The sequence below is a fragment of the Orycteropus afer genome, unplaced genomic scaffold (assembly GCF_000298275.1).
Source record: "Orycteropus afer afer isolate SDZICR_OR568_19922 unplaced genomic scaffold, OryAfe1.0 scaffold00094, whole genome shotgun sequence".
Lineage (NCBI taxonomy): Eukaryota > Metazoa > Chordata > Mammalia > Tubulidentata > Orycteropodidae > Orycteropus > Orycteropus afer.
Genome location: NW_006921681.1, coordinates 6,272,055 through 6,293,803, shown reverse-complemented (window position 1 = coordinate 6,293,803; position 21,749 = coordinate 6,272,055). Strand labels below are relative to the sequence as shown.

The 21,749-nt window shown below is 49.3% G+C and overlaps 1 protein-coding gene across 1 annotated transcript in view; it reads left to right on the top strand.

Moving 5' to 3' along the window:
• Positions 1-1,374: 1,374 nt before the first annotated feature.
• CTNNBIP1 (catenin beta interacting protein 1) overlaps positions 1,375-21,749 on the top strand; it is a 30,246-nt gene continuing 9,871 nt past the window's right edge. The window contains exons 1-2 of the mRNA XM_007942604.1: positions 1,375-1,470; positions 2,060-2,150. Of these exons, the coding sequence (XP_007940795.1) occupies positions 1,375-1,470; positions 2,060-2,150 (187 nt within the window). The remainder of the gene's footprint in view (positions 1,471-2,059; positions 2,151-21,749) is intronic.

The following is a 21,749-nucleotide window of genomic DNA, read 5'->3' as shown; positions in this document are numbered from 1 at the left end:
GTTAATATACTTGGCTGCTGACCAAAAGTTTGGAGGTTTGAGTCTATGCCGAGGTGCCATGAAAGAAAGGCCTGGTGATCTACTTCTGAAAAAGCAGCCACCAAAAACCCTACAGAGCGCATTTCTGCTCTGACGCCTATGGGGTCATCATGCATCGGAACCAACTCGGTGGCATCTAGCTGGCTTGGGTTTTAGTGGCGGAGAGGAGACCCAGGTACCGCATGTGTGTGCTCGTGTGCATACACACACACACATACACACCTACTACTTGAGTCTTGACTCGCCAGCTTTGCAGTCTGTTGTGTGGCTTTAGGGCGAGGACCCCATTAGCTTATGGGGAGGAGCAGTTGACAGATTCCTACTGGGAGGCTCTGCAGGGCTTCTGAGTCCCCCTTTGCCAGAAGAGCTGCCCAGCCTGGGAGAGCTTGCCTGTCCAGGGCCCAGTGGGCCCCGCAGGATGCCCGGGTATGAGGCACGTCCTTGCCTTACCAGCTCAGTCCCTTGGTCCTCCAAGTACAGCTCCTTGGCACCAGGGCCTTTCAGGCTCCACCCCCACCAGCTGCTGCGTTATTTCTGACTCATACAGGAGTTACAAGTGTGTAACCAAACCCTTCCACACCCGGCTTCCTCCCCTCCAGCCCTTCCTGGAGGGAGGACACTCAGGGCTTCTCTCCTGGCACCTTTCTGAGTGTTGGGTCCCTGGTGTGCTTGGACCCAGCTGCTGGTCTTCACAGCTACCTACGGAGCTGCCCTCAGACAGGTTGGGTGGTCCATGAGGACAGCATGGCTAGCCAGGGCGGGTGCACGTACCCTGCAGCCCCAGGCTAGCCTCTCTCCACCAAGGGACTCCTTGGAGCCTGGCCCAGAATCTGGCCTCTTGCTAAGGGAGCTGTCTTGGGGTTTGGGGGCTGGGTACTGCTCTCAAGGTTTCCAGAGCCAAAGGCCCAACCACCTCCCACTGGTCATATCACTTGCTCCCTGTGGAAGTTGCTGGCTTTTAAGGCCAAGGACTCTGTGGGCTTCTTGCATCACATCCCTGATGGGAGAGAGTGACCTCCTGGCAGGAGCCTTTGGAGAGGGTGGCTGGAAGGTGGGCCCACTCGTTCTCCTGGGCCCCACAGCTCTGCACACAGAGGCACAGGCAGGCCGCCCCATTCCACTGTTGCTCAGTCTGGCTGGTTGGGGCAGGGCTCCTCGCTCCTGCTCTGAGCCCTCAGGAACGAGACCCCGAAGCATCGCTCTGCCTGATCAGCCCTAGAAGACCCTGGCTCCCTGTGAAGACACAGACCCCCCCAGCAGGTGTCTGTGTCTGATGTATCTCAGGCTTAATGCTGCTCTTTGCTCTGCAGGGATCCCCAGTGCTGGGCCAGGGGCATGAACCGCGAGGGAGCTCCCGGGAAGAGTCCGGAGGAGATGTACATTCAGCAGAAGGTCCGAGTCCTGCTCATGCTGCGGAAGATGGGCTCAAACGTGAGTGCCCCAAACTCTACCCAGGGTAGGGAGCTGCTTCATTGAGCCACCACACTCGGGATAGTGCTGCTGGTCCTGTGTGTGGCTCAGGGTGTCCAGTCTTCCCACCCCATAGTCCTGACCTTCCTTTCCTCTATCTCCCAACCGCCAAGAGACTTCTCTCCCAGGGAGGCATCAGGGCAACTGGGAAAGCTGGGCATGGAGAGCTGAGGGCAGACGTCAGGACATCTCAGAAAGGGCTCAGCTGGCTGTCACCTTCCAGGAAGGGCTCTGCATCTTCCGACGGCCCTGGGCTCGACTTGATCCGTTCCTAGATTCAACCAGAGTGAGGAGGCCCATGCATCCTGTGGACCAAGTTTCCAGGTGGGGGTGGGGTGCTGACTCTGGAACTGAAGGCCTCCAAAGCTGTTTGCTGCCCTTAATGTGCTCCCAGCTGCTGGGGTGAGGGGTCAGGTCTTGGGAACAGATGAGAAACGGCTGCTCAGGGACCAAGGAGGGAGCTGGGCCCCCTCCACAGGCTCAAGGGACAGGGCGGGCCCTTTGGGGAGCAGGTGCATGCAGCCCTCACCTGCGGCTCTCCCCTCTGCAGCTGACAGCCAGCGAGGAGGAGTTCCTGCGTACCTATGCGGGTGTGGTCAGCAGCCAGCTCAGCCAGCTGCCGCAGCACTCCATCGACCAGGGTGAGTCCAACAGTGGCATTGCACTGTGGCTCTTTTAGAAACGGCCCCCTTGGGTGGATGATCCACAAGAGAGCAATGTGGGGCAGATGAGGAGGGGCCATAGCTCCCTCTTCCTCAGTGCCTGGCCCCCTGCGACCACAGCCATGTCCAGACATGGAGCCCTCTGGATCCTTCTGTCTGGCCTATCTCCTTCCCCAGGTGGGAGCCAAAGACTCAGTCAGGCAGATGATGGCATCCTTCTAGGCCTGGAGGAGGCGGGAAATAGAGGAGCACTGGGGTCCCCCATAACTGCAGAGGCTCTTGTTGTTGCATTTCCTCAGTCTTTGGCCTCAGTAGTGTCCTGACTCTGCCTGCCCAGCGCCCTGTCCAGGAGGAGCAAAATCCCTTTTATGTGCTAGCACAGAGCTGTCACTGCTGGCCTGGCTGTGGTCGGAAGGGAAGCTTGAAGGGCCCAAAGCCTTCCTTACATCCAAGGGCATTGAGTGTATTTTGGGTGACCTGAAACACCCTATTAATGATAATACATTCACTCACTGCCCTCGAGTCGAATCCAACTCATAGCCACCCCTCCTTGGGTTTCTGAGGCAGTATCACTATAGAAGTAGATTGTCTAACCTTCCTTCCGAGGAGTGGCTGGTGGGTTTAGGTAACATTTATTGTTGTTATTTGGTGCCATCAAGTTGATTCTGACTCAGTGACTCCATGTGACAGAGTAGGAATGCCCCATAGAGTTTTTTCTTGGCTGTAATCTTTATGGGAACAGATAACCATGTCTTTCTCTTACAGATAACATTTATTGTTTATTATGTAGCAGACACTGAGCTAAATGCTTGGTATGCGTCACTTTGTTTTACATAGCTATGATTTGTGTTACCTGCATTTAATAATTAAGGAAACTCGGGTTTGGAAGCAGTAAGTCACCACCCTTGGTCACATGGCCGTTCCTGGGGCCCAGGATGCAGACCTGCAGCCCGACTGCAGAGCTGAGCTCTCAGCCACTGGAGCTGAGGCAGCGGGAGGCTGCCGGCTGCTCCACGTTCCTTGGCAGCTACTCAGGGCTCTCCCTTTCTGGAGGGCTTATTCTGGCACTGCAGCCAGTCATCCTTCCCTTCTTTTATTCTTTTCATGCTGAGCTAGAATTATTGGCCATAAGATATTCCAACCTCTGGCATGTCCAGGCACGAGCCATGGAGTACTGATGGGTGTGTCTGCTCATTGGCACAGCCACAAGGCGAAGCACAGGCCTAGCATGCGGGGGCTGCTTGTCTGGCAGCTGACCTAGATCCCCAGCCAGACCTTGTTCTCCTGGTGTAGGGGCTGGTTCCCGAGCTCTGAGGCTGGGTGTGACCTGGTCTGTGTACCCAACTCAGCAGAATTCCCACCGGGCCCTCCTGTGGCTCGGGCCACTCCTGGGATACCCGTTTACCTTACAGCCTGCCCAGGGGAATCTGCCCAGGCATGTCTGGCTGTGGCAGTGCAGCGGTGGGAGGTGCTGAGCATGGCATCGACTCCCCACCCTCCTCTTGGGTCTTTTCCCTTCTAGAGCTGAGCTGGGCCCCCTCCACTGACTTCTGAACTACACCTGAAACCCTTAGGCTTTTGAGTCCCTGGGTATCACCTTTCCTCCCTGTCTAGTGTTGGACAGCTGTGTTAATCTGAATTTGAGCTGGGGTCGTAGGAGTGAATGCCTTCAGTAGTGTGCTCTCAATGGAAAAAATCAAAATAAGCTGTCCGACAGTGTATCAGTTTGAAAAATAACTCAATAGCACCCTCCCTACACACACACATACTCACATATATGTACATTTTTTCCAAAAAAGCCTGAAAGAATATATACCAGGCTGTTAATAGAAAATTTTATAGGAGGTGAGACAATAAGAGAGTTTCACCTCTTAAGTTACAGTTCTGTAAAACTAATTTTTTTTTTAAACATTTCAGCAAACCGAAAACCAAACCACTGCTATTGAGTCAATTTCAACTCTTAGTGACCCTATAGGACAGAGAAGAACTGCCTGCTCCATAGGTTTCCCTAGGCTAGAAATCTTTATATAAATCTTTATAAAACCTCATCTTTCTCCCGTGGAGCAGCTGCCTGTGGGCTTGAACTGCTGACTTTTTTGTTAGCAGCCAAATGCATTAACCACTGCACTACCAGAGCTCCTTTAACATTGCACAGGTACCCCTTCTGTAATAAGGAGACATTTTAAAGTTGTGGGTAGTTGGGTGGCACAAGTGGTTAAGCACTCAGCTACTAACTGAAAAGACCGTTCAGATCTACCCAGAGATACTGCAGAAGAAAGGCTTGGCAATCTGCTACTGAGAAATGAGCTGTTGAAAACCCTGTGGGGCACAGTTCTACTCTGGCACACATGGGGGTCCATGAGTCAGAATCCACTCGATGGCAACCAGTTTGGTTTTAAAAAAAATATATATATATATATTTTTTTTTTAAGGAAACTCTTTTATCTAACTGAGCTTAAACCAATAGTGGAGAATAAAAATGGCTCCAACAAGTTGCTTAAGAAGGCCATGGTGACCTCACCTAGCTGTTGCTGACCTGGCCTCGAAACTGCTGAGCAGCCAGCTGTGACTGAGCGAGCCTCGGAACCTCGCCCTCCTGAATGTGGAGTGTCTGTGGACGGCCAAGCCTGGCTTCCCTCTCTGGGGAGGAGGCTCCTGGAACTGACCTTGGAGCCAGGGAGCCGGGAAGAATGTCTAGAGAGGCGGGTGGGGTGGGCGAGGTCCTTTCTGCTGGGTGCAGTGTGGATTGCCTGGCTGCCAGTGCCTGACCTACACAGAAAGACATGACACGAGGCCCTGAGGACCCCTGTGGATGGATTGGGACAGTGGTCTTATCTAGGAGAGCTTCAAGAACATATTGCTGTTTTCTTTTTGTGCCTGAAGACAGCACAAACACACACAAAAGCAGTGATAACCAAGTAGTGATCAGTCTCTCCACTCTGGGGGTGCAGCCCTGGGGGCAAAGCCAGGAATGTCTTTCCGAGCCTTGGGGCTCAGCGGAGCTCTGCTAAAATTCAATTCTGGCCAACATTCAGGAGATGCTGGGTGTTGTCCCAACTGATGCTGCAGGGCATGCTGGTGTCAGAGGCCCAGGTGCTGCCCAGATGGCAAAAGCCCTGGCTTCTTGCTTCCAGTACAAGAGGAGGAAGCAGGGACCCCCTGCAGGAAAGGCCCCTAAAGCCTAGGCAGGTTGTGAGATGATCTGGCAGAAGCCTGGCATGAGCTTTTCCTGCCCAGTAGGTGGCACTGCTTCTCAGCAAATGCCCCATTCTCTCTCATTGGTGCTGGTAACTTCATCATCTGCAGTTCTTCCTTGTTCCCTAAAACACAAGTGTGGTAGTTAAGGTTGTATCCCAACTTGGCAGGGCCTGGTTTTGAGTGGCTGGGCAGCTGGATGTAGTTATGGTGAGATTGGTAATCAACTCCATGGTGACATCTACTGGAGCAGCTGAGAAGCCGCCTTAGGGATATGGTCTGCTTCCAGTATATAAGAAGCAGCTTTGAGGAAGGTCTCCAGCTTTTTGGCACACTTCAGCTCTGCATGTAGCCAAGTCATTGTTCAGCAGCTTGCCATGCCCTGCCAATCTTGGTACTTCTTCTGGACTTGAATTAGTGGCCTGCCATGTTATTTGGTAACATTTGTGGTACATGCCTGTCAGGGTGGCACTAGGTAGCCAAAACAAGAAGAAAGGTCTCTGCTTTAGTCCTCTAGTGCTGCTCTAACAGATATACCACAAATGGATGGCTTTAACAAACAGGCATTTATTCTCTAAGCATTTAGGAGGCCAGAAGTCTGAGTTTAAAGTGCCAGCTCTAGGGGCTGGGTGACCTTGGGCTTCAGCTCTGCCTCTTGTTCCCAGCCCACTGAAGCTGGAGGCTTCTCTTAGACAACTGCTGGCTGCTGAACAAACCCAAAGTCAACAAGTAAAATGACACAGTCCCAAGATTATTAAGCAACACAGCAGACCGCTAGTTAAACAATCCCAAGATCTGTAGACAACATGGCAGGCTGCTGAATGAAGACTTGGTTACATGCAGGTTCCAAGCATGCCAGAAAGCTCAGAGACCTTTTTCAGAGCTGTCTTATATTCTGAAAGCAGACTACATCCCTAAGGCAGCTGCTCTGGTAGATTCCACCATGGAGCTGATTACCAGTATCATCATGAGGAATAACTACAACCAGCTACCCAGCCAAGTTGACACACAGCCTTAACTACTATAGTCTCCAACTCCTAGGCTCCCCTAGGTGGGGGGCTTGAGGCTGCCCCACCAACAGAATAACTCTCAGCATTGGTCTTAGAACCCAGCACATTTCCCCTCTAAGGCTCAAGGGGTACTGAGAACTATTTGCCCTCCCTGAGACTCCAGGGGATTGTTGGTGGCCTTGGGGCCTATTCATCTCTCAGCCCACTGCAGCTGGCTCTTGGATTCCATCCTTCCTGCCTTCCATCATGTCAAGCACCTACCAGGTACTGAGTACTATGCCAAGGATGGGGAATTCACAGTCAAGCCTGCGTGAGCCTGCACCCCAGGTGTTACTACATGTTCCAGCAGAGTACTAAGGGGGACTCTTCTCAGTCCTCAGCTTGCCTGACTACTTGGCCAGCTCAAAACCACCAATGATAACGTCCCTCCTTTTGGAAGCCCTCCTTTCCCTCCCATCTCTTCCCCTTCCTCTCTCTCCATATTCTGCCTACCTCTGTCCAGTCTCCTGGGGAGCCCCTCCTTTCCCTTAATACATGCCACTGTTCCCCAGATTCCACACTCCTGTGACTTCAACAGCAAGCTCTGGTCAGCAACACCTTCCCAACACAGACCCTCAGCCCAGACCCACTCCTTGACTACTGGACCTCTATGTACAACAGTCTGCTGGACATCTCTATACCCCAAACTCAGCAGTCGAGATTCATAACCTCTCCCTTCTATTTTTGGCCACGATCAATGTGCCACCAAATACCCAGTGTTCTGGTACCCTTAAGTCCTCTCTTCTTCTGATATCTAATTAAGTTACCATATCCTTTTGACTGTCCTACCTTAATGTACCTCAAGTCTGCTTCCTTTTCTACATCTTGGACTAAACCCTCATTTTGGTTTGACCCCATATTCTGATCTGTTGTTAGTTGTCATCAAGTCAGTTCCGACTCATGGTGACCCACATGGGAGATGGCTGTGTATAGCTCCTTCCTCGCATCTTGACTGCTCATCTTGCCCCTGCCAGTCCAGTTCCACTTCACAGCCAGAGTGACTCTCAAGGCTACATCAGCAAGTCTCTCCCCCATTTAAAATGGCTCCCTACTGCCTGTGTATATATCAATATTGATTGTTTTATTGTATTATTTAACAATATTGATTGTTTTCCTTGTTATAAGATAATGTATAGCCATTGTAGAAGATGGAGGAAAAGTAGAAACAGCAGAAAAGTTTGAAAGATAGTAGGAAGACTCATACTACATACCAATAGTCACTGTTACCTCTTCTGAGATTTCCACCCCCTTAGCATAGAAGGAGCTCTGGTAGCTTAGTGCCTAAGGCACTTGAGAAGGCTGGTGGTTCAAACCCACCAGCCACTCCTCGGAAGGAAGGTTGGGCAATCTACTTGCATAGTGATACTGCCTCGGAAACCCAAGGAGGGGTCGCTATGAATTGGGTCTGACTCAATGGCACATAACAACAACAACAGCATAGTGAGCAAGACCCCCTTGTTATCACTCTGCCCACCACCAACACCTCATGTGTACCATCAACAGTCAAAATGAACGGCTTTTGGCTCCTGTCTCAACCATGTATGTTTACCCCTTTCTGCCCCTGCATTTGTCTCTTCTGCTGCCACAACCCTAACCTGCTAACCTTCCTTGTCCCTGCAGGCCAGGTTAGGTGGCCCTCTCTGATTTCTATCCCACGTGTACACTCTGGAAGTGCTGCATCCCACATTGTTTCCTGGTCAGCTCCTTGACCAATCTCAGCTCCTTGAGCTTGGGACTGTGGCTGCCATCTTTGATTTTCTGGGGCCAGTCATCAGCAAGCCCACAGTGAGTGCTTAGGTGAATGACTGGACCAGGTTGTGGAGCCTCCAGGCCCCTAGAAAGGCATTGAAATGGGATGAATTCTGTGAGAGCTGTCTCCTGGTCCCTGAGGGTGGCCAAGCAGACCTGACAGCCAGGCAGGTCTTGGCTTTGAACCAAAGGAAATCAATACTTCCCTGGGAAGGTTGCCTCATTGAGAAGGCCTGGTTGCAGGGGTGGGACAGAGAGCTGTCTTTCTAAACCAGGCTGGACAAAATGCTGAGTCCATTCCTTTTTTTAATCACCAATGCTACTCTCTGTATAGCAAATACTGTTTTTTATCCTGGTTATAAAATACTGCATAGTCATTGTAGAAGGTTGGGGAAAAGTAGAAACACCAGAACAATTTAAAGCTTAGTTGGGAGAATCCTGCTATGTAGCAGGATTCACTGACCTCTGGTTAAATTTCCTGGCAGGCTTTTTGTTATTATTATTTATTGTGATTTGGGTGCAATTTTACAAAGCAGGTTCGTTTTACACTCAAAAGTTCATACACATTTTGTTTCTCGACATCAGTTACAATCCCCACAGTGTAATAGTTCTCCTCCCACCTCCTCTCCGTGGTTACCCCTTCCCTGTGTCCTTACCTGTGCATTCTTGCCTGCCCAGCTTTCTCCCTTCCCATCTCCCATGTGCAAATGCTGCCCTTCCCATCTCCCATGGTTGGCTGTTCTAAGGAGCGCAGCTCCCTGGTGTAGTTGTTAAGTTTGTAGGCCTGTTGTTTGGCTGAGAGCTAACACACAAAAGTGAGTCCAATTCCAGGCCTCTGGGCAATCTACTTCCGTAGTGATACCATCTCGGGTTTCCCAAGGAGGGGTCATTATGAGTCGACTCCAACTCCAGGCAGTGAGTTTGGGTTTTTTGTTTTTTAGGCCATAGTCTCAGGGGTTTCACCAGTCTCTACCGGTCCAGTAATCCTAGCCTTTTTTTGTTTTTGAATTGTCTTTCACATTTTCTGGCAGCCTTTCTTAAAATGTGCATATATCTCTATCATAAAATTAGGGTTAAACATTTTATTTTATTTTTTTTTATTATTAGGATTTGGGTGAAGATTTACAGAGCAAATTCACTTTTCATACAGCAGTTCACATATACTTTGTCTCATGTCATTGACCAAAATTTACAATGCAGCAGCTCCCCTCCCACTTCCTCCCCATAGTTACCTCCTCCCAGTGTCCATCCCTTCATACTCTTCTGCACCCTGAGCTATCTCCCTGTGCATAAGCAGCCCTTCCTTCTCCCATGATTGTTCTCTCCAGGGCGTGTGTCTACTTGAGGTAAATGTTTAGGGTTAAACATTTTAATATCTACTTTAATAACTATCTTTCACTTACTGTGATTTTACTGTATTCTTAAATAATTGTAAGGAAAACATTTTAGTGATGACATAGTACTCAGCCATGTGAATGTACCGTATTTAACTGACCAATCCCTTATTGCTAGGCATTTGTTTCTTATTTTTGCTTTTAATTATTACATCAAGTATTTATTGATCTTTTCCTATGTCAGTTCCTTGTCAAGTAACAGACAAGGTCATTTCAATGAATTCTCATGACAACTCTGGGAGATTGTCTGTCGTTGGCCTCACAACGAAATGAGACAACAGGCAAAAATATCATCAGCATCATTGAATTGTGTATTGTGAATGTTTTGGAGTGTATGTTTTCACCACAATAAAAAAACGAGATAGAAAAGGCTCGGAGAGGTCAGGTAACTTGCTCAAGGTCGCATAGCAGCCCAGGGTGGGTCCCAGGATGGGATGGACTTGGAACATCATTGAGTATAAATCTTTATCTTCATTGTTTTAAGCTAAATTCCAGGAGTGGTTTACAGGCTATATGTATTTTTGAGCAGGGTAGTGTTTTACCAGAGGGACCAGTTGATTTTGCACTGTTACATGATTGTAGCCAGTGCTATTTCGGGAGGAGTTAGAAAAAATTGGGACTAGCTTCCTGCTGCTCTTGTATTTATTCTGGGCCCTGCACCTGCAGGTGGCTTTGAACGTGTGGCTTCTGTGAGAACTCTATCACATGAAGACAGGGACTGGGCACAGGGGTGGGGTGCCCAGGAGAGCCAGTTCTGGACTCCAGGTGGTTCTTTGCAAAGGCCTCCTAGTAGAACTGCATCCATTGTGGTGCCTTAGCTAAGCCCCATCTAGATGTCGTGGGCCTGAGGGACCCTTCTCTAGACATGGCCCTTTTGTCAAGCAAGATCCTTTCCCTGTGGTTGGTCTCTGCCCCGTCCCTCTTCTTGCCCCTGAGAGCTATGGTGCTGGCCCAGTAGCTTCTCAGCCTGTCCTACCTCTGTCTGCCCACACGCATTCTGCAAGCAACTATCCAGGGAAGGTTCCCCATGCTTTTAGCCTGCCTCCTCTCAGCTCTGCTGGCTGTTCCCCTAGGAAGCCAAGGCCACTGGCTCAGGATATGTGGCCAGAGAGCCTAAAATAGGTCACTTGGTCTCATAATTCTGCTGGGGACCTTGTTAAAATAGTTGTGGTCATGGGCAAACCAGCAGCTCTGGGTAAGCGGCCCAGCACTTTACAGTTCACCAGCATCCCTGCTCTCTCTGTTCACCACCCACTGTACCCTCTCCACAGCCTTGTGGGTTGCCTGTGGGTGGCAGGCATGGACTTCTGCATCTTACAGTTGAGTGATGGAAGTTCTTCCTAGAATCCTCTTGTTATTCACTTCTTCTAGGAAGCCCTCTCTGAACACTTTCCCAAGTCTGCCAGTGGCCAGCTCCTGGAGCTCCCTGCAAATCTCTTTATGTGTTGTAACCATTATTATCACATTGCATGGGGAGATCCCTGGAGCCAGGTTCTGTGCTATGTTTACAGTAACAGGTTGTTAGGTGCAGAAGAGTCAGCTTCCAACTCCTAGTGACTCCATGTGACAGAGTTGAAATGCTCCACAGGGGTGCCTTGGTTGTAATCTTTCTGGGAGCAGATCACCAGGTCTTTCTCCCCTGGAGCCACTGAGTGGGTTTAAACTGCCAGCCTTTTGGTTAGCAGCCGAACACTTAACCCTTGTGCCACCAGAGCTCCTTCACAGTCAATGTAAGCCCCATTCCTGGCACAGAATCGGTGTTGGATTGAAACATAGACCAAGCCGAGCCACAGGGAGACTGAATTGTCGCAAGTGGCTTCCCACTGCTGGGTTGTCTGCTGGGGTTCTCGTGTGCCCTGTCCCGTGACGTGTGGGGAGGGCTTTGAGCCTTTGCTCAGAGGTTCCAGGCGACAACAAACCTTGGACTGAGATTACAGTCAGGCACAAGATGAATTGTAGTCTACAGGATAGGAAGCTGATCTTTCTTAACTTTAATCAACACTCAACAAGAATTACCTGTATGCTAATATAATAATAATAATACAGTTGACTCAAACTGGGGAATCAGCCTGGAGGACTTGATATGTGATAACTTGTGTCACAGAAAAAGAAGATAAAAATTCCAAGGAAGAGACCAGAATGTGCTGAAATGCAGGGCAGTTGCTTGATTCAGCATTCTGGCTCTGAAAGGCCTGCTCTGACCCATCTGTAATCAGTGGCTCATGTTCCGTTGTTTATAATTGAGAACAAATAATGTTTGAAAGGCTTCAGAGCCCCTCATAGAACTGTATTATATATACATTAGCTCCCCAATGCCCTGGCAGAAGGCAGACCCCCATTGTTCTGGTTACCTGGTGCCACTCTGACAAGAATATACCACAAATGGGATGGCCTTAACAAACAGGAGTTTATTCTCACAATTTGGAGGCTTTAAGTCCGAGTTCAAAGTGCCAGGCTCCAGGGGCTGGGTGAAACCCCTCAACCTTGGGGTCCAGCTCTGCCTCCTACTCCCAGCCCACTGGAGCTAGAGTGAAGCTATTTCTTCACTCAGACAACTGTTGGCTGCTGAGGCTGAGAAACCCCAAGGTTGACAAGTAAAAAGGCACAGTCCCAGTGTTACCAATCCACACGGCAGGCCATTAATTCAAGTCCACTGTAAGTCCCAAGGTCGGCAGAGCATAGCGGGCTGTTGAGCAACAGCACAGCTACATGCAGGGTCCAAGCATGCCAAAAGCTAGAGACTATTCTCAAAGGCTTCTGCTTATATACAGGAAGCAGACCACATACCCAAAGGCAGCTACCCAGCTGCTTGTGGTAGATCCCACCATGGAGTTGATTGCCAGTCTCCTTATGGGGTTTAACTACCACAAGCTGCCCAGCCACTCAACCAGGCCCAGCCAAGATGACACACAAACCAAACTACCACACCCATCATGGAAAAGGCACCAAGAGCCACTTGGTCCGGCGATCGACAATTCCGCTCACATTGCGGATCCCTGCTGTGTGCCAGGGGTGGGGCCAGAGGATGGCCCTGCCCCAAGCCACTGGCCCAGCAAGTCAGGCAGACTCATGGACAGATGTGTAAAGTGCTTGGGGCTCACAGATCAATGTGGGACTGATGCTGTTGCTTATGTTTTTATTGATTTGTGACTTAGGAGACTCATGTCAAAGTAGAACTGCTCCATTGGGTTTTCTTGGCTTAAGCTTTATAGGAGCAGATCTTCAGGCCTGTGTCTTCTGCAGTGCTGCTGGGTGGGTTTGAACCATCAACCTTTTGGTTATTGGCTGAGCACAAACCATTTGCCCCACCCAGGGACCTTAAAGTGTGACTGCTTCTGAAGGGAAGGGAAACCCACCTCCAAGGCCACAGAGAGAAGGTGCCCTGTGGACTGAGCCTTGAACTAGAATGCGTGGAAAGGTGTGTGTAGACAAATTTAACTTTGTGTGTCAGCCTGGCTGGGCCTGGTTGAGTGGCTGGGCAGCTGGCAGTAGTTATCCCCTATGATGAGACTGGCAATCAACTCCATGGTGGGATCTACCACAAGCAGCTGAGTAGCTGCTTTAGGGATGTGGTCTGCTTCCCTTATATAAGAAATGGGTTTGGGAATGGTCTCTAGCTTATGGCACACTTGAACCCTGCATGTAGCTGTGTCATTGTTCAGCAGCCTGCCATACTCTACTGATCCTGGGACTTTTAATGGACTTGAATCAATGTCCTGCCATGTTGTTTGGTAACATTGGAACTGTGCCATTTTATTTGTCGACCTTGGGTTTGTTAGCCTCAGCAGCCACTAACTGCCTGAGTGAAGAGATGCCTCCAGCTTCAGTAGGCCGGGAGCAAGAGGCAGAGCTGAAGCCCAAGGTCGAGGGGCTTTCACACAGCCCCTAGAGCCTGGCACTTGGAACTTGGACTTCTAGCCTCCCAAACTGTAAGAGAATAAACTCCTGTTTGTTAAGGCCATCCCATTTTTGGTATATTCTTGTCAGAGCAGCACTAGGTAACCAAAACAGGGGGTTTTAGCACCCTGGGGCTGCTGTAGCAAAGTGCCCAAACTGGGTGGCTTGATGCAACAGAAATGTATTTTCTCATAGTTCAGGAGGCTGGGAGTCAAAAATCATGGTGTCAGTAGGGCCATGCTCCCTCTGAAGGCTGGGAGAGACTGTGTTCCAGGCCTGTCTTAATTTCCAGTGTTGCTGGCAATCCTTGGTGTTCCTTGGCATGTAGACACATTGCTCCAGATTATGCGTCCTTTTTTTACATGGCATCTCCCTTTGTGTCTGTTTCTCGTTTCTCTTTTCTGAGGTTTTTTTTTTTAATAGGAAATCCAAAACCCATTTATATATTTATTTTATATATGTCTAGACATACACACACACACACACACTCACACACGTATGTGTATATATATAATGTATGTATGTATATATAATGTATATATATACACATATATATTTTTACATATATATATATATATATATATATATATATATATATTTGTTAGGAGCTCTGGTAGCGTAGTGCCTAAGGCACTTGACTGCTAACCAGAAGGCTGGTGGTTCAAACCCATCAGCCACTCCTAGGAAGGAAGATGGGGCAATCTACTTCCATAGTGATACTGCCTCGGAAACCCAAGGAGTGGTCGCCATGAGTCGGGTCCGACTTGACGGCACATAACAACAACAATGATATTATGTATATATGTGTATATATATGTATGTATACATATATATATATACGTATGTATGTATATCTATATATATATGCATGTATATATAGATGTACATATATTAAAAAGTTGTGATTTCAGTGAAAGCTTACAGAGAAAATTCAGTTTTCATTCAATGGTTCATGCACATTTTGTTTCAAAACATAGATTACATTCCCCATAATGTAACAGCTCTCTTCCCACTTCCTCTGTACGGTTATCTTTTCCTGATTTCCTTCTTTCCTATATCTCCCTGTGCAAATACTGCCCTCCTAATCTCCTCTGGTCAATTGTTCTAAGGAATGTACTTACCTGGTGTAATTGTTCACCTCTTAGGCTATCTTTTCTGCATCTTATAAGGACACCATTCATATGGAATTAGGGCCCACCCTGATGACCTCATCTTAATTTGATTCCATCTGCAAAGACCCTATTTCCAAATAAGATCACAGTCACAGGTACTAGAGGTTGAGACTTCAATATGACTTTTCTCAGGACACTGTTCAACCCATAGCAGAGGGAGATGAATTTTGAGACCAGGGGAGCCCCTTGAGCCCATATGGACCCAGTGGTGTGCTGGTACTTGGTGTTTTCATGCCCCTACAAGAGTCCCATGTAGTGCTTACAGGCAGGTAGTGAGTGGCTAGGAAGGTTAAAGGGCTGTGGACAGAGGAGATTTTGAAGGCAGCAGGGATCCCTTTGCACCTAGAGGGGAAGAGGGACCAGGTCAGGTTGTTGTCCATTAGAATAAGAACTGCAGGAGATTGAGGGAGATGGTGACGTCTGTCTTACAGGTGGGACATTAAGGATTGGGAACCACAGGCAGGGGTGAATAGGCCGTGTGAGGTTTGAGACTAGGGTTGAGTGGATGAAGATGGCTCCTGGTCTGAGCAGCTCACATGGGAAGGTGGGAAGAGGAAGGAGTAGGAGTGGGCCTGAGGGTTAAGTCCTGAGTGGGAGGTACCCACGGGGTCCAGGATCAGGTAGAGTATAGGTCTAGAGCTCAGGCACCAGGTGGAAGCAGATACAAGCATTGGGAGTATAGGCAAGGGTTGAAACATGGAATCCAGTGAGTAGCTCGAGTAAAGGAGGGAGGGCTGCAACCCTGCCCTGTGATTTTGCTGGGGCCCTGAAAGGAGAAAGGGCGGCAGGATCACTGTCTGTATCCACTGGGCTTGGTAATCGAGGTCGCTGATGACGTTTACCAAAACAGTTTCTGTGGAGTTGGGGCTGGGAGCAAATGGGGAGTGAGCACATGGAAGCAGTGAGGTCAGGCATCTCAGAATGTTGGCATAGAAGGGATGCAGCTTCTAGCAGGTTAGACCAAGAGACGGTGTGCAGCACTGAATTCCCGGAGCATGGTCCACAGACCACCTGCATCTCCATCACCTAGGATACTTGTTAAAAGTGCAGATTCCTGGGCCCTGTGCCAGCCTTCCTGAATCAGAATGTCTGCCAGCAGAGCATAGTGATCTGCATTTTCAGCAAGCCCTTAAGGGGATCAGATGCCCACTAAACTTTGAGAATTGGCCAGGACTTTGGTGAAGCCCTGGTCATCCCTATCCCCTAGAAGGACAAGCCTACCTTGTCTCCCAGATTCTGCCCCTCCTCCTGCCCAGTCAAGCTCTTGGTCTGGGAGAGCTTAAATTCTGGGGGACCAAAGAATTTGAAGGAGGAGAATGAGTGCATCACCTGGGTAAAGAAACCACTAAGGCTGTGTGTGTGTGTGCATGTGCGCACATGTGTGTGCGTGCACACTTCAGCGGGGTTGGGGAGGGTAGAGTGGAGGGTGAGAAGCAGGTAATGTAGAATGCCAGGTTAGGACCCACAGATGTGGTTTTGGTACTTGATGCCACATAACAGCATGCTGTTGATGTCATCCATGATCAGTTAAATCAGTGGGATAGGTGCTACATCATGTTTTACAGATGGGAAAACTGAGGCTGAATGTGCAGGGGCTTCCCCTGGTCCCACAGGTGATCAGAATCAGACCTAGGGCCCAGATCCCAGCTTTGTACCCAGGTCCTGATGTCCCTGCCCTCTCTTAAGCCTGGCTAGGCTTTCAGCTGCCAATGAGCAAGGTGGTTACAGGAGCCCAGTGCTGTGTTGGGAGCTGGCCCCACATCTCAGCCCACAAGCAGGTGGCCCCTGTGCTTGCTTATTGGCCCTGTGACCTCTGGTGCTTGGTGATGCTGGTTGTCAGCCTGGAGCCCAGTAGGCACCACTGAGCCTAGTCCCTGTTTGGCTGCTGAGACCTTGGTGGATCAAAGGCTGCTGTCCCCATAGCAACCAGAGTGTCAAGCCGTCTCTGGGTAAAAGCCACCCCCTGGGAACCTTGGAGCATCAGGATTCAGGTGAGCAGAGCCCTGGCTTACAGCCTGGGGCTGCTAAAAACAGTGCCACCCTTAGTGGGTCCTGGTGAGCTGGAAGAGACCCAGTCATCCATGCCCAAGCCTTATCCTGGTGAACGCTTTTCCTTTTGGCTGTTCCTGTGACCTGTTTTCCCAGGCAGTCTTGCTGCTGGTTCATTTCCCTAAAGCTGGTTGCTGGGCCACTGCAGTTTTGGGTAGCCAGGCAGTTGACACTAGTTGGTGTTGACAGCAGGATAATGGCTCACAGGGGAGGAGGAGGTACCGCCACCAAAATTGTATGGTCAAGAAGGGGATAGAATTTTCTGGAATGGGATCGCCCTGGACAGTTTAGGACATGTGGCCGTATTTTCTCTCTGGCCTGGGCTGCCAGGTATATAGAAGGTAGATCCTTGGCTTGGCTGGCCAGGGTGTCAGGACACACAGCCCAGATTAACTCTGATGGTGACCTGCAAGGCCTGCCATCTCCTATCAGCCATGAGAATTTGGAGTCTCAAGGTTTTGGGATTGTATTTCTGAGTTTGCCAGGTCCCATTCACCTCCTCTCACTAGGAATGTGTTCTGAGGCCATAGGTACCTGGGCTGACTGTCCTGGAGACAGACAAACCAAATGTCCAACCCTTGAATAATCCTGGGAAGCTCTAGACAGTGCACAGTCTGAGGGGAGCCTAGAGGCAGGTGCCACAGAGGTTCCAGGTCCCCAGGGTACCCTATGTTGGAGGCTGGGCTCAGAGTTCCCCGTTTGCTCCAGTGACACCGCACAGTGCTGTGAGGCCTTGGGAGTGGTGTGCAGCCTTTGGAAGCTAGACTAGGCTTTTTTTTTTTTTTTTAAAGCATGTGTTTCCCCTACAACTGTTTTCTCTCCCCATCTAGGTTCAGCTGCAGTCCTCACTGGACTTGGCAGAGCTGGGGTAGATCAGCTGGGTCCTCCTACGCTCGGGTACTTTGGTGAGAAAAACGCAGGAACTATACTGCAAGAAAGGTCCCCATCCACATTTGCAGGACCAGGCCCTTCTCCGTGCTGAGAAACAGGCCAAGCCCGCATCAGACAGTTTTGGGGAGGTTAGAGGACCTCAGCAGAGGCATCAGGACCTGGGTACAAAGCTGGGATCTGGGCCTAGGTCTGATTCTGATCACCTGTGGGACCAGGGGAAGCCCCTGCACATTCAGCCCTCCTCCCTGGGGCCAGCCTGTTCCCTGAGGTGCAGATTAGGACCTCGTAGGGTCAATGGAGATAAGGGCTTGGCTTCCCCCAGTACATCTCAAAAGTGTCGAGTCCTTGTTGCTTCTTCCCCCACCGCCAGGTTCCCTCCTTGAGAGACTGAGGGGCCTGCTAGGAGTAGTCCTATCTTTGGGAGGGGTGCATGAGCTCCAGGGGCTGCCTGGAAAAGGGCAAGGGGCTCCAGTTGGGTTTCCCAGCAGGTCTGTGGAAGGGGTTGTGTGTTCCCTCACACACCTTCAGCCTTTGGGGCTGCAGCTAGCTTGAGGCTTTTCCTTTCTGATCTTTTTATCCACGATCATTAACCTGCTAACTGAAAGGTTGGTGGTTCAAACACATCCAGCAGCTCCTTGGGAGGAAAAAACCTGTCAATTGACTTCTGTGAAGATTACACAGCCTAGGAAAACCCTGTGGGGCAGTTCTACCCTTTAACACATGGGATCACTGAGAGTCAGAATTGGCTTAATGGTGCCTAATAAGAATAATCATCAGCCCAGATACACACCCATGGGCCAATAGAAGTGTGCCCTGGCAATTCAGGAAACGTTAGGTGTGAGTGCCTTGATGAAGAACCTTTGAAAGATTTAAACTTCAGAGAGCAGAGTGGTGCTCAGCAGACTTTGGGACTGTGTGTCAGTGTCCCCTAAGGCTTTGCATAGCACATGGGGGACCAGGGCTCCTGAGGGGCCATATCAATCCTTCCGGTAAGCTGAGAACATGGGCAGAGGGTGAGTGTCAGTTGCTGGCTGGCTGAGCTGGTCCTGATTCGTCCTGAGCCTGCAAATGGACCAGTGACCCCATTGTTTGCCTCTCGCCCCCAGCAAGGTGGGGGGCAGCTTCTCTGGTCTAAGCTCCTGCATATTTGTCATTTTTCCCTCCACAGTCATGTGACTGGACTCTGTTAACGGGGTGGGGCTGGATTGGATGTGGGCTGGGAGGGCTGAGTGCCCTGCCCTGGCAGGAAGAGCTATATCCCCAGCCTACCTCGGCCCTGTTCTCCACCCTAGATGAGCTTTGGGGCTGGTGAGGTGGCAGGGGGGTGGGGGTGCTCACACACTGGTGCTCTGGGTTTCATATTGAGTTTTCTTCATGGCAGCGTTCAGCTGCTTGGGTGTTTTTCTTTGCTTTTGCTTTTTTTTTTTTTTTTTTTTTTTTAATGATAAAATACATATAAGATGTGATATGTTGCCCAGTTTTAAAGGTACAATGTGGTGGCACTAATTACATTCACACTGTTGTGTACCCATCACCACCATCTAGTTACACAGCTTTTTCATCACCCCAAACAGAAACTTCCCATTCCCCTTCTTCCCAGCCCCTGGTCATCTGCTTTCTGTCTATGCTTTTACCTATTCTAGGTATTTCGCATGTGTGGGATCTTTCAATATTTATCCTTTTGTGTCTGGCTTCTTTCACTCAGCATAATATTTTCACAGCTCATCCATGTTATAGCATATATCAGAACTTCATTTTTATGCCAAACAAAAAACAAACCCACTGCATTGAGTTGATTCCAACTCATAGCAACCCTATAGGTCAGAGTAGAACTGTCCCATTGAGTTTCCAAGGCTGTACATCTTTATGAAAGCAAACTGCCTCATCTTTCTCCCATGAGGCGGCTGGTGGAGCTTTAACCAGAGCTGCTTTTCCTTTTTATGGCTAAGTACTGTTCTGTTGTCCTTGGATGGTGCAGATGGTTAGCATGCTTGACTGTTAACCAAAAGGGTGGAGGTTCAAGTCCACCCAGAGGTGCCTTGGAAGAAAGGCCTAGCAGTCTACTCCCAAAAAAGCCATTGAAAGCCATGTGGAACACAGTTGTACTCTAACGTGTGGGGTTGCCATGAGTCAGAATAAATTTGACAGCAACCATTTGGTTAATATTCTGTATTGTATGGATAGACTACGTTTTGTTTATCAATTCATCTGTTGACAGTGTTTTGCTTTTTTGATTTTGGGTCTTAGTTTCATTCTGACAGGGATGGATGGATTGGTCCAGTCTCTGCTGAGTGGCTGGACTAGCCTCAATGGTCCAGGGGACCAGGGCAGATCAGTCGTTTGTCTTCTCCTGAGAGGAAGTGGTTCCGGGTGCTGCTGGATGAAGGCAGGGATGTCTGAGTCCTGAGCCCTCCCTCTGCCCTGACTCACTGAGTTGCTGCACCTCACTGTGCTTCAGGTTCCTCATCTACAGGATAAGCATTTATGCACCCATTTATCCTGCAATATTTATTGATCCCTGCTATGCCTCAGGAACTTCTCTGGGCCCTGTGACTATGTCCGTGGACCAGACTTTCTCTGACCACATGGAACTTGAATTCCAGTGGGGGAAATCACGTTGTCTTAGTCTCCTAGTGCTGCTGCACCAGAAACATCACAAGTGAATGGATTTAAAAAACAGAAGTGCGTTTCCTCACAGTTCGGTAGGCTGTTGTTAGGTGTCGTCGAGTCGGTGCCGATCCGTAGCAACCCTGTGTACACCAGAACGAAACACAGCCCAGTCCTGGGCCAGCCTCACAGTCCTTGCTGTGCTTGAACCCATTGGTGCAGCCACTGTGTCAGTCCATCTTGTTGAGGGTCTTCCTCTTTTTTTGCTGACCCTCTACTTTGCCAAAGGAGCTCTGGTAGTGTAGTGCCTAAGGCATTTGACTGCTAACCAAAAGGCTGGTGGTTCAAACCCACCAGCCACTGTGGAAGGAAGACTGGACAATCTACTTTCGTAAGGATTTACCACCTTAGAAACCCAAAAGAAGGTCACTATGAGTTGGAATCAACTGAGTGGCAGTGAGTTTGTGTTTTTTTTTTTTTTTTTCTTCATAACAAGCGTGATATGTTTCTCCAGGAACTGGTCCCTTCTGACAACACGACCAAAGTAGGTAAGATGAAATGTGGCCATTCTCACTTCTAAGGAGCATTCCGGTTGCACTTCTAGGATAGATTTGTTCATTCTTCTGGCAGTCTGTGGTATTTTCAGTATTCTTGCTAGCACCACAATTCAAAAGCATCACCTCTTCTTCACTCTTCCTTATTCATTGTGCAGTGTTCAGTAGGCTAGAAGTCTGAATTCAGGACACTGGCTGTAGTGGTAGCCTTTCTCTCTCAGTGCTAGGGAAGACCCTTTTCTCTTTCACCTTAGAGTAGCCTCAGTGTTCCTGGGTTCCGTGGGCGTCAGTCTTCATGTGGCATCTGTTGTCCCTCTGTGCTTCTCCTCTTCTGTGCTTCTGTCTATGTCTAATCTGCTTTTTTGCATCTCAGGAGGGATTAGGTCCTGGACACACCCTATGATGATACAGCCTTGTAGTGCCTAAGGCACTTGACTGCTTACCAGAAGGCTGGCAGTTCAAACCCACCAGCCACTCCTCGGAAGGAAGATGGGGCAATCTACTTCCGTAGTGATACCACCTTGGAAACCCAAGGAGGAGTTGCTGTGTGTCAGATCCGACTCAAGGGCAGTGAGTGAGAGTGAGTGATCATCATAACAAAGAAAATCTTAAATCTAGGATCACATCCTGGGGATAGGAGTTAGGGTTCCAACATATTTTAGGGGAGTACAATTCAGTCTATAACACACACCAACATCAGATCAATATGTAACATTCTATGCAGTGATGAGGACTCTGAAGAAGACTACAGCTGCCCAAAGGATCCAGACAAAAAAAAGAAAAAAACCAAACCCACTGCTGTCCAGTCACGTCCGACTCATAGCAACCCCTCCTTGGGTTTCTGAGGCGATATCACTATGAAGTAGCTTGCCCATCCTTCCTTCCAGGGAGTGACTGTTGGGTTTGAACCACCAGCCAGGGATCCAGACACAAGGTGCTATTTCAGAAACTGTGGTCAGGGAGGCCCTCTGTGGGGAGATATTTGCACAGAGACTGCTGTGAAGTGAGAGAGCTGTGAGAT